Source organism: Drosophila biarmipes, chromosome 2R, assembly GCF_025231255.1.
Source record: "Drosophila biarmipes strain raj3 chromosome 2R, RU_DBia_V1.1, whole genome shotgun sequence".
Lineage (NCBI taxonomy): Eukaryota > Metazoa > Arthropoda > Insecta > Diptera > Drosophilidae > Drosophila > Drosophila biarmipes.
The window spans coordinates 22,828,400-22,840,121 of record NC_066615.1 but is presented as its reverse complement, the minus strand read 5'-3'; the positions used below and the strand labels follow the sequence as shown (position 1 = coordinate 22,840,121).

The 11,722-nt window shown below is 48.8% G+C and overlaps 3 protein-coding genes across 4 annotated transcripts; 2 read left to right on the top strand and 1 right to left on the bottom strand.

The window, feature by feature from the left end:
* The first annotated feature begins 2,079 nt into the window (after positions 1–2,079).
* LOC108022856 (glutathione S-transferase S1) lies at positions 2,080–6,442 on the top strand. Of its 2 annotated transcripts, none has more exons than XM_017092030.3 (5): positions 2,080–2,232; positions 4,562–4,857; positions 4,920–5,087; positions 5,158–5,300; positions 5,437–6,442. In XM_017092030.3, the coding sequence occupies exons 2-5, from the start codon at positions 4,587–4,589 to the stop codon at positions 5,602–5,604; spliced, it is 750 nt and encodes a 249-aa protein (XP_016947519.1). In that variant the 5' UTR covers positions 2,080–2,232; positions 4,562–4,586; the 3' UTR covers positions 5,605–6,442. The 2 variants fall into 2 exon arrangements, with proteins under 2 accessions (XP_016947519.1, XP_016947520.1); XM_017092031.3 differs by lacking the exon at positions 2,080–2,232 and adding an exon at positions 2,670–2,705.
* LOC108022972 (enoyl-CoA hydratase domain-containing protein 3, mitochondrial) lies at positions 6,330–7,824 on the bottom strand. Its single transcript, XM_017092197.3, has 2 exons — positions 7,145–7,824; positions 6,330–7,089 (listed from the first exon to the last, which is right to left on the bottom strand). The coding sequence occupies exons 1-2, from the start codon at positions 7,621–7,623 to the stop codon at positions 6,711–6,713; spliced, it is 858 nt and encodes a 285-aa protein (XP_016947686.1). The 5' UTR covers positions 7,624–7,824; the 3' UTR covers positions 6,330–6,710.
* LOC108022971 (sphingosine-1-phosphate lyase) lies at positions 7,697–11,472 on the top strand. The gene is made up of 6 exons (XM_017092196.3): positions 7,697–7,806; positions 8,102–8,265; positions 9,514–10,175; positions 10,242–10,690; positions 10,747–10,893; positions 10,955–11,472. Exons 2-6 carry the CDS (start codon positions 8,112–8,114, stop codon positions 11,178–11,180), a joined length of 1,638 nt encoding a protein of 545 aa, XP_016947685.1. The 5' UTR covers positions 7,697–7,806; positions 8,102–8,111; the 3' UTR covers positions 11,181–11,472.
* Positions 11,473–11,722: the final 250 nt, after the last annotated feature.

Genomic DNA, 11,722 nt, shown 5'->3' with positions numbered 1-11,722 from the left:
AGAGCTGAATACACGACGCCGCATTATGGCCACAAATCGGTCATTTTCTGCGGATTTTCTCTTGATTCCCAAGAACTCTGGGCTCAGTTTTCTGGGCCTTTCGTTCGGCTTGCTTTTGCGCCGATTTGCGCTTATCTTTGCACATTTTCGAGCGTACTGCGCCCGCCAACACAAAAAGTGGCCGAATCGCATGGAATTCTCGCTCCAGCTGTGGGAGTCCCATGGCTTTGCCAACTGTCGAAATCGACTGCGTTTTATTGTGTTTACTCACCAAGATTGGGAGTGGTAAAGCCAGGAAATTGTGGGAGTCCCATGTGTGCTAAGTGCACACTTTATCGCTCTTCGATCGCCAAAATTTTATAACAATTTATTGGGGCGCAAGGTAATCCATAGATAATTTTTAGTCATAGAAAAAATGAGAATTCAACAGCTATTGCCCTTCAGAAATTTTCCTTTTTTAAATTTGTTATTGCATTTAATGAAATTGTAACTGTGTTTAACCTTTTTTATTTTTTAAAGTTAGGCGCCACTTTTGAAAACTCCAATTCGCCCCGCCATAATTGAATTCGCCGCAAACAACTATCACCTAGCCGAGCTAACAACCTAGCACAGACTTCCACCCGCTAAATCCATATCACATACCACAACCACTTTACTCAGAGTTGCCGGACTATTCGCCCTTCAAATGTAGCCGTTAAAATTTAAATATAACATATATGATAATAAGCCTTTAATAAACGATTAGCTTTTTAACTTCTTTGCATATTTTCTACATAAACGTTTTTCCAAATACATTGAGGCACCACAAATACATTTCAACGTATTTCAGCGACCATTGCTATAGCTTAACCAATGCGAATATCTTTTTATTACAAAGACAGAAACCACTGAAAACCAATTTAAATTGAATTGTCTAAATCTTTCATAGGCTGACAACCCTGCGAAGTGAACCTGATGCCTCCCACATAAGTAAACATCTTAGATGCACTCGGATTTCGTCGCCGGGCACCGCCAGTCGAGATCGAACTGAGGCAAAGTCCAGGGCACCGCCGTCGTTTCATTGGGCGTTTCAAATTTCCTGGCGGCTTTAATTGCCGATTTTCCATTATCTTTGATTTTGTATATATGCGACGGAAATTCCTGCGAATGTGGGAAAGTGATGATAGGATAGGACACAATTTTCCTTACATATATTAAGTCGAATATAATGGAATACCTATTTGATACTAGAATACTGTTCCAAATTTTGACACTTTGGAGTCAGGGTCTGTCCATGTATTAAGTAATGAAATACGTTTTACTTAATACATAGTGGATCGAACGAGGGAAGGTGGACAGACCCTTCCATGTGATTTTTATTTTATAGAACCTACTGGGTATTACACATTTTGTTGTCAAGCAAAAACATTTATTTATTTGTTGTCCAAATTTGCCCATTCTAACAATTAACTCTGATTAAGTCGTTGGTTTAAAATTCTCTATTGTTATCACTTAATAGAATACTTAATGTGCCGGAGTGTGAGCTTTTGGGGAGGAGAATGATTAATGCCAGAGAACGAATGTTTGGAACTCTAGGGTATTGTATTGCTTATAAGCAATAACCACCTGGTATTTTTGTACTTCTTAATTAGAATGTTTAAACTGTCTTTAAGCAGGCACTGAAAGCACAATCAAGTATTTGCTACCTTTATTTTTGCTACTATAATTGGTTTATAATTGCACAGAGAGCAGGGTATACTAGGCAGAATGAGAGGAGAGGAGAGAGTGACTTTGGAAGACTAACTAACGAAATCCGATGGCCAAGTTAGGAAGCCAAGGCAAGCTCAGAGGAGCACTGCACTCCACCCACAAAGAGGGTGCTGGAGGAACCTAGTAGCTGGTTAAATATGTTAACTAATCCACTGACTGCGTTTCCCTCCCAACGCCCACTGGACGTGGAACCAAGAGAGAGCGCCTACCTTTAGTCGCTCTCTCTAGCTCTCGCCCAAGCCGGCCGGCTTACGCAGACACCCACGGGCTTGGGAGAGAGTGGCGTTTCGAAGAGAGCCCGTGGGCGAGCGTATAAAAGCAGCGCGCCGGCAGAAGAAAGTCAGTTGCTGTGCAGTCGCTGTGGCGATCGGTTCAGTGAGTGAAAGCGTCCCGAGGAGGAGAGAGAGTAGCAGAGTACCGCTCGATTGGCAACTGAAGAACGGAGAGCCGCCCAGTCCGCAGCCGATTTGAATTCTTCCCGAGGTAAGCCACCGGGGTCCCGGTCTCCGCCTGGAGGCACCCACCGGGACTCGTGCCGCCCAGTGATGTAATTACGCACTCAGCCCGCAGAGCAGCAACGCGCCGAGCGACCGTCCCAGCCTTGCCAAAAATTGGAAAACGCTTTTGCGAACTTCGGAGCCAGCCGAACGGTGGCTGGTCGCGACTCGAATCGGTTCTAAAATTACACCCGTTGGCTTTTTGGCTTCGATCGGTTTGATTTTTGGGTCAATCGATTCGAAATCGAAAAGTTTGGACTCGTTTCGCCGATCCGCAGTGCGCGCGGATCTCTCGCCCCGCTCGCAAGCAAGTATGTGAAGGACACGTCGCGAGCCGATCACCAGAAGCCTCTTCTTCTGCCTCCCCAGAACCGATCGGATCGGATCGGATCAGAACATAGAAACGACCACGGCACCGCCGCCGACCGTGGAGTGCGTGAACGTATTTCGAAGCGTGAGGTACTCGGGCCGGGAGCCCTCGAGGGCAGTGCATCCTCAGACCAGAGCCCCATCGAAACGCAGGCTTACATAACCCCGACCAGCACCTTCCGAGGCACCGAAAAGTTGGGAACCGAGCAGTCAGGAACGTTTCCGAACTGATAGTGGACCAGGGTCCCGACGTTCGGGTTCTAGTGATAACCCCAGCGCCCAGTTCATCTCGGACAGCTGCCCATATGGCCGGCTGTGCACGTGAATCCAAAGGCCCATTCCCTGCCCACTGACGCAGTCCACCGTCCCCTGGGTCCTTGACCCCCGCGTGACCCCCGCCCTTTCCCACGCATTCTGGTCCGCACTCGGTGATTGGATAATCTTGGCGTCACTGCCTGCGCCAACCTTTTCCCACGATTAAGTGAAACCATTTCCCCCGACTTGGTGCCCGAGTGCCAGATCAAAGAGCCAAAATAGACCAGCGATCGGAACTGAATCCAATCATGACACCGAAACACGGCGACGGACCGAATTAAATTCAATTGAAGCTGTCGTGGCACCAAGTGCCGGGGAAGGAGGGCAGGAGATAGCGCCGAGCAGTCCAATCGATGGCTGCAACCCGAGACTCCCCGCTCCGAAAGCGAAATTGCAGAGTGCAGCGGAAGAGGCGGCCAGTCGGGCGTTACTGAGTGCCAGTGGGGGAGGGGTCGGGATCTCGGTGACTGACTGGGCGCCCTGCCAAAAGCGCGGCGCAGGCAGAGATGCCTCGGCCATTCAGGCATCCCTGCACCGAACGCAAACGGGTTTGCGTTCCCCTTGGATCCTGTCCCACGTTCAAGTACTTGCCCAGCCAGGGAAGTGTCGACTGCAATGGGAACAGGGGCGTGCGCCCCTCCTCCCGCGATTCTTCCGCCGCAGCGCCAACGCCCCACAGATACTGAGCCCGACTTTTGCGCGACTCGGCAAAAACGAGAAAAGAAAGCAAAACGCTGGGGATGGGTTGAAGGTGGGCAGTGAAGGAGTGGTGTCTGTTGCTCTGACGTGCGTGGGTGTGTTGTCTGCGGACAATCAATGCACTTCCGCCGGGGTCTCAGGGGGAATACTCTTGGGCACATACTGTACTGCAGCCTTACGGCAATTATCTGTTCTGTCAACTTTTGCCTTGACTGCGCTTGATTTACTGCACTGCTCTTGGGTAGCAGCGCCTAATAAGGCCAGAAATAAATAGCTGGGCAAACATGGCCTCACAAGCATGAGTATCAAAGCTAGCAAACAGATTATATCAGCCTACCCCCAGCGGAGCCCCCGTAGAGTCTTCTAGTCACTCTCTATCTTAGATCTTGAGCAGTAAAAGTTTACGAACCCCTCTTATCCTTATCGCCCACGCATATTCTGACCCACTTCACCCGCAAACGTTTGTCACGTTCTCCTTATCACAAAAACCGGGCTAGCGACTGATTACCGGGTTCAAACTTATAACAAACATAAACAAAATTGGGAAAACAATCTGGCTATTTCGCCATGAAATGAAATTAGAGGGTTCAATAATTGGAATTCCCTTAAAGGTTCTGTAGTACAAAATATGCTAGTATCATACCAAAATAGCCATCAATTTATATTGAGGCAGTCTGACAACTTTCATAAAGCGAACTTACCTAACCCAATGTTTCTGTTAAACTAAAATGAGTAATCGGGAATACTTTCGACTTGATTTCAAGAACGTTTCATCTCACATAAGTAGGAAGCAGAACTCTATAAGAGATTGGTGGTTCTCTTTGTGGAAGTTGTACTGTGTTTGTGTGCCCTAGCATTACATTGATAAGAATATGGATACCATATCCCGTCGATGACTAAGTCGGTTGTTCTACTTTCCCCTCGCCCTGCAGGGAATTGCATTGAGAAAGCGCAGAGATGGCCGATGAAGCACAAGCACCACCAGCTGAGGGCGCACCACCAGCCGAGGGCGAGGCACCACCGCCCGCCGAGGGGGCCGAGGGCGCCGTCGAGGGCGGAGAGCCCGCTGCTCCGGCAGAGCCCGCCGAGCCCATCAAGCACAGCTACACGCTCTTCTACTTCAACGTGAAGGCGTTGGCCGAGCCCCTGCGCTACCTGTTCGCCTACGGCAACCAGGAGTACGAGGATGTCCGCGTCACCCGCGACGAGTGGCCGGCCCTGAAGCCAAGTGGGTTCCCAAAAATGCCCGACTCTCGGGATCCGTATAACCTGGTTCTCCTCCTCCCACAGCCATGCCCATGGGCCAGATGCCCGTCCTCGAGGTGGACGGCAAGCGTGTGCACCAGAGCATCTCGATGGCCCGCTTCCTGGCCAAGACCGTCGGCCTGTGCGGCGCCACTCCGTGGGAGGACCTGCAGATCGACATTGTGGTGGACACCATCAACGACTTCCGTCTAAGTAGCGAACAATGTGTGCCTCAGTTTCATGTTCAGTGTCCTTGATTAACTCTGGAATTTTTAATGTATAGAAATTGCAGTCGTCTCGTACGAGCCGGAGGACGAGATCAAGGAGAAGAAGTTGGTCACCCTGAATGCCGAGGTCATTCCATTCTACCTGGAGAAGCTCGAGCAGACCGTCAAGGACAACGACGGTCACCTGGCTCTGGGCAAGGTGGGTGATAGAGCTTGATAAGACTCCGCTAGAGAACTCGCGGTTAGGACGACCATCCTTGATTGAGGACCCTTAGTTTTCAGCTTCTCTATGACACAGCCCATCCTTGCAAATAAACCCCCTTCTCCACCCACAGCTCACCTGGGCCGACGTGTACTTCGCAGGCATCACCGACTACATGAACTACATGGTCAAGCGCGATCTGCTGGAACCCTACCCCGCCCTGCGCGGAGTCGTGGATGCCGTCAACGCCTTGGAGCCGATCAAGGCCTGGATCGAGAAGCGCCCCGTCACCGAGGTCTAGGGCCCGGACTGGAGTTGGGAGGAGGAAACATTGCACACCACTCACACACAACCGCGCTGCAGAGATGCAGAGATGCACACCACCCACATCCGTACACATTTTGTTCCTTTTGCGGAGGATCCGGGTCCGAGGAGCGGCGGACTTTCGCACGGGGTCATAGACGCGTAGGAGTTTAGCACGTATCACTATGGACGAATCGTGTTCGTTCTACTTTCTTGGTTATAATTCTCTTTGCATGGCGCTATATACATATTTCTATTGGGATCCGCCCGCGGATCGAGTTCGTTAGCTTCTTCTGAAACGATGAAAGACATAATACTTATTGCACAGTTTATAATATTTTGGCCTACCTTTAGAACGTACATTTAGCGCACATACGCAGACGCCTGCTGTAACTATACTTTTAAATACAAATTCTGCGAGTGGTTCATCCTTTAGACGTATTCTATTATAATTAATTCTCTGCGAGGAGCTCAACAAATATTTAAACAAATGCAGCGAAGGCTGATCAGCAATTACAAGTTTCATTAATTTTTTTTTTATTTCTACAACACGCCATCGCGGCCCCAGGAATTTTCTTCGTCTCATCCAGTTCCCAGTAAAGTACATCTCAAAAAAGACTCACAGCAATAGAACCGGACTCCTTGAAAATTAACCAAAGTCAAACGATATTGAAAATCTTCAAGAACAGACTTTAACTGCCAAATTCAAATGCACACCATCACTCACATTATTCATTTTATTTATTCAAATTTGTAATTGTATTTTTTTAAATATTTTCACAAAACACTTTAAATAAACTAAACACCTAAAAAGGAATGAGCACTTTTCGAAAGCACCTCAACTCGTTTTACTTATTTTTGAAGAATGTTTGCTGATCTAATTTGGCACAATATTTAATTTCTAAATTAATTAGTTTTCCATTATCATTTTTCAAACTCAAAATAGCATAAAAAGGTTTGACATATTAAAAAGGAATCAACTTTTAAAAATATGAAAACAGTTTATATTTATAACATTTTCTGTCACGTCGGACATACTTAGCTTAAAGGTTTAAATGCACATTGGTCCATCATTGTTTCATAGTCCTCCATCGGCAGTTTCGGTTACTGGTGCTTCCAGTTGGGAGGACGCTTCTCGAAGAAGCTGGCGATGCCCTCTTTGGTGTCGCCCAGCTGAAAGTTCTCGCACATCTTCGCCTGGGCAGCAGCGAAAGCTTCCGCCTGGGACATGGCCAGCTGCTTGTAGTAGAACTCCTTGCCCAGGGAGATGACGGCCCGGCTCTTGGCCTTGATGGCGTTGGTGATTTCCTCGATCTCCTTATCCAGATCCTCGGCTGGAACTGCTTTGGTGACCATGCCCGAAATGTAGGCTTCTTCGCCGGTCACGGGAAGACCTGTCATCAGCATATAGGCGGACTTTGGACGCGACATGATGCGGGCGACGGCCACGCCGGGAGTGGAGCAGAAAACTCCTACACCAGCTCTGAAAGGGATTGATAGCTTGATTAAAATAATCAATGGAGGTTCCACATCCCTACCCCGGGGTGGAGAACTTGCTGTTCTTGGAGCAGACCACCATGTCGCAGGAGACCACCAGTTGGCAACCCGCAGCCGCCGCATAGCCATTGACCTTTCCTATCACGGGCACCGGCAGCTTCTGGATGTCGCTTATAACGTCGGTTAGCTTCTGGAACACGCAGGTCTGTACCTTGGGGTCGTTGTGCAGCTCCTTGAGGTTGTGGCCCGCCGACCAGATCTTGCCCTGGGCCGTGAGGACCACGCATCTCAGGTCCACATTGTCCTTATCCTTGATCAGGGCATCCTGAAGGGCAGTCATCATCTCCAGTGATAGGGAGTTCAGGGTTTTCGGGTGATTCAGTGTTATCTCCCGCACTCCCTGCTCCTCCTTGACCAGGACCAGGTCACTAGCTGCACTGCTGGCGAAGCGGAGCACCTGTGGCGTCCAACCTGTTGCATATTTGGATATTTTCCAGGAGTTCGGCAAAGCACGCAACATTTTTGTTTTGATTTGGCACCAGTGTTGGTAAACTTGCCGGCCCAACAGCTGACCACCTATCGGAACAGCTGCTTATCGATTGCAAGAGTCATCGAAACCGCTATGAGTTTGTACGATTGAAAGTTGGAGTTTTATCCGCGTTTTTCGAAGCCTTTCCGCGTACTTAGCTGCCCCACTGTACAGGTGAGTAACCGCCCAGGTGCGTCAACACCGATGCCTTTGTCCGTGCATCAGCTGAGCGGCCAGGCACAACAACAACGCCAGAAGCGGGAGCCTCTTATGTACTTGGCGAACCTGAACCTATGTGACTACCACACAGGCAGAAGTTTATCAGCCGCCAAAGCCATTTGTGCTCGTCGCCCCACATTGTGGCCCCACAAATCAGTTAACCATTCGAACCGCGACAGTGCGGATCCCGTCCGATCCCCCGATTCGAGCTCCACTAAAGGGTATTCGTGTTCCCCCTCCATTCCCACAGCTGCCTCAAGATGCGTCCATTCTCCGGCAGCGACTGCATCAAACCCGTCACCGAGGGCATCAACCGGGCCTTCGGCGCCAAGGAGCCCTGGCAGGTGGCCACCATCACGGCCACCACGGTCCTGGGAGGCGTCTGGCTCTGGACAGTGATCTGCCAGGATGAAAGTGAGTTGGTGGTGAAGAGCTCCAGGGAAGAGTTCGCTTTGAGTATTATAAGAGGGACTTGAAGGAGTGTGGGAAGTAGATCGTGGAGGTCAAGTTCCCTGGGCTTGTATACCAAGTAAATATGTCATCCACTAGAAGGAAAGCCAGTTCTTGAGCGGGTTCAATATGGACAAGTTTCCTGATCATATGCACAAGATTATGCCAAGTCACTATAGTCAGCCCACTCCTCCTGTTCTTAAGTTGCAAGGCAAGGCACGTCAATTACCTAAATCCATCAAACTATCTTATCTAAAGGGTGCGTTCATTCAACACCCCTTAAAAAATAGAGTTGGAACTCTTTAAAGTACAGCAGATAATTTAAAATAAAAAGCCACATTTTATAAAGTACATATATAAAATATTATGATTCAAAGTTTCATAAGCTCCTAAAGTATTTACTTATGACAAAGAATTGAACTCTTATCAAAAAGTAGCTTAATGTATAAATAGTGGGTTCCCAACAGTTTGGAGGAACAGTCTTCTATCGACTTAACATACAATATAGCTGGAAATATTTTTCCCTGGTAAATAGAAAGGCATTTAATGCAATTGAAGTCAATCCGTATTACTATCTTTAAGAAATAGACCCCACCGTGTACTTTGGCCTTAGATAAGCATGATCAAATGGCATGTACTCGGCGGCTGCCCTCCACGAACTTCTGTACTTAATCTATCCCCAGATTACGTTAGATTAGAGTTTAAATGTTTGTTAAAGCGTGTAGCAACTCAAAATCAATGAGATATGCAAAGTTCAACAGCTTGAAACAGAGGAAGTCGATAAGATTGAGATATCCCCCTTTATCTATGAATATACATATGTTGGAATCCATGTAGACCCCATTTATATCGTCTGCCTAGTACCAGAACTAATGAAATTCGGTAGTTTCCCGGAGCCATGACTAATGCGTTTGATTAAGAAGACTCATATTGGCTAGCATAGCTTGATAAAGGGTTCCATAAAACGTGTCCGAAGCTTCGTCTACTCCAAAACACGCCATATCTAATAAACTTTGAGTGGTATCATATATCGTTTATCAGGCCACAATTCATCTCAATAAACGTCCTTTGTTTTGGGTCTGTTCACCTCAAGATAAGCCTAATTTTAGCTTTTGATATTTTTTATGAATTAACCAGATGTCTAGAGTCGAGGGTTGTAGAATAATGTCTTTAAGCCTAAACCAACTAATCCCAAATCTCCTATTGCTCCAGGTCTTTACATCCGTGGCAAGCGTCAGTTCTTCAAGTACGCCAAGAAGATTCCCGCCGTGCGTCGTCAGGTGGAGACCGAGTTGGCCAAGGCCAAGAACGACTTCGAGACGGAAATCAAGAAGAGCAACGCCCACCTCACCTACGTGGAGACTCTGCCCGAGAAGGGACTCAGCAAGGAGGAGATCCTTCGACTGGTGGATGAGCACCTGAAGACCGGCCACTACAACTGGCGGGATGGCCGGGTATCCGGCGCCGTCTACGGCTACAAGCCCGAGCTGGTGGAGCTGGTCACTGAGGTCTACGGCAAGGCCTCCTACACGAATCCCCTGCACGCTGACCTCTTCCCGGGCGTGTGCAAAATGGAGGCTGAAGTCGTGCGCATGGCGTGCAACCTCTTCCACGGAAACTCCGCCAGCTGCGGCACAATGACCACCGGCGGCACCGAGTCCATCGTGATGGCAATGAAGGCCTACAGGGACTACGCAAGGGAGCACAAGGGGATCACCCAGCCAAACATCGTGGTGCCGAAGACAGTGCACGCTGCCTTCGACAAAGGCGGTCAGTACTTCAACATCCATGTGCGCTCCGTGGATGTGGATCCAGAGACCTACGAAGTGGACATCAAGAAGTTCAAGCGTGCCATTAACAGGAACACTATTCTGGTAGGCATTTGCATGGTTAATTTATCATAATTAACCTGACACTTAATCTTACTCCTTTCCTTGCAGCTGGTTGGCTCCGCACCCAACTTCCCCTATGGAACCATCGATGACATCGAAGCCATCGCCGCTCTGGGCGTGAAATACGATATTCCCGTGCACGTGGACGCCTGCCTGGGCAGCTTTGTGGTGGCCCTGGTCCGCAACGCCGGCTACAAGCTGCGTCCCTTCGACTTCGAAGTCAAGGGAGTGACCAGTATCTCCGCTGACACCCACAAGTACGGGTTCGCGCCAAAGGGATCGTCAGTGATCCTTTACTCGGACAAGAAGTACAAGGACCACCAGTTCACCGTGACCACCGACTGGCCCGGTGGCGTGTACGGCTCTCCCACCGTGAACGGCTCCCGTGCTGGAGGCATCATCGCCGCCTGCTGGGCCACCATGATGAGCTTTGGCTATGATGGCTATCTGGAAGCCACTAAGCGCATTGTGGACACGGCTCGTTACATCGAAAGGGGGTAAGGCTGCCAAGGAACCAAATGAAATATGTATTAATTATTATCCTCCTTTCTAGCGTTCGCGACATCAATGGCATCTTTGTGTTCGGCAAGCCAGCCACTTCGGTGATTGCCCTGGGCTCCAATGTTTTCGACATTTTCCGGCTGTCGGACTCGCTGTGCAAACTGGGATGGAACTTGAACGCCCTGCAATTTCCCTCTGGGTGGGTGACTCACCTTTTAAATTAGCGATGCCATTCTAATAGGTAACATTCATCTTTTAAGCATCCACATCTGCGTGACGGACATGCACACACAGCCCGGAGTGGCGGAAAAATTCATTGCCGATGTGCGCAGCTGCACGGCGGAGATCATGAAGGATCCCGGCCACCCGGTGGAAGGAAAGATGGCCCTCTACGGCATGGCCCAGAGCATACCCGACCGCTCGGTGATCGGAGAAGTGACGCGCCTCTTCCTGCACTCCATGTACTACACGCCCAGCCAGAAATAGACACCTGGGGCAAGCCCCTCACTCTGCGCCCACCCCACGGAGCTGATGCGTTTCCTGTGCCGTATTCAAACCACCAAAACACCCCGCTGTTAACCTTCCTCAAGCAAATCATTCTAGCCTGCATTTAGTGCTGTAACCGAGGGTACAAACGTCGTCCTACGCCTAAAGGATCTATGTGCATCCCGTATATCAACATTTGTCGCTCTTGGAGCCCTGTTATTGAAGTGTGTTTCTGTGTAACTTGCTAGTGAAATAATAAATAATATTAATCAATTTTGTACTCTAAACTAAACTCTTTTGTATTGTAGCTTAACTCCTAAATTGTTTTGCTGCCACACAGTTTCATCGATCGATTTGTTGGCATTTAACTTATATTTTGTTTGCATTTACCCCTCGCCAATTAACAATAATTGCTGCTGCGTGGGTATCTGCAATCCGGTCTGATCTGATCTGGGTTGGTACATGTTTCTATTTCTCCTCTAACATTTGCCACGCGTCGGCGTTTTGAATTCAGTTGATCTTCGATGCCCAAGCGACACGCC

Excerpts from the sequence above, each read along its gene's own strand:
- LOC108022856 (XM_017092030.3), top strand. The coding sequence starts at position 4,587 with ATGGCCGATGAAGCACAAGCACCACCAGCTGAGGGCGCACCACCAGCC. Across the intron at positions 4,858-4,919 it reads GTGGCCGGCCCTGAAGCCAA|CCATGCCCATGGGCCAGATG; the intron begins GTGGGTTCCCAA and ends CTCCTCCCACAG. Across the intron at positions 5,301-5,436 it reads GTCACCTGGCTCTGGGCAAG|CTCACCTGGGCCGACGTGTA; the intron begins GTGGGTGATAGA and ends CTCCACCCACAG.
- LOC108022972 (XM_017092197.3), bottom strand. The coding sequence starts at position 7,623 with ATGTTGCGTGCTTTGCCGAACTCCTGGAAAATATCCAAATATGCAACA. Across the intron at positions 7,090-7,144 it reads AGCAAGTTCTCCACCCCGGG|AGCTGGTGTAGGAGTTTTCT; the intron begins GTAGGGATGTGG and ends AATCCCTTTCAG.
- LOC108022971 (XM_017092196.3), top strand. The coding sequence starts at position 8,112 with ATGCGTCCATTCTCCGGCAGCGACTGCATCAAACCCGTCACCGAGGGC. Across the intron at positions 10,176-10,241 it reads TTAACAGGAACACTATTCTG|CTGGTTGGCTCCGCACCCAA; the intron begins GTAGGCATTTGC and ends CTTTCCTTGCAG. Across the intron at positions 10,894-10,954 it reads GCCCTGCAATTTCCCTCTGG|CATCCACATCTGCGTGACGG; the intron begins GTGGGTGACTCA and ends TCATCTTTTAAG.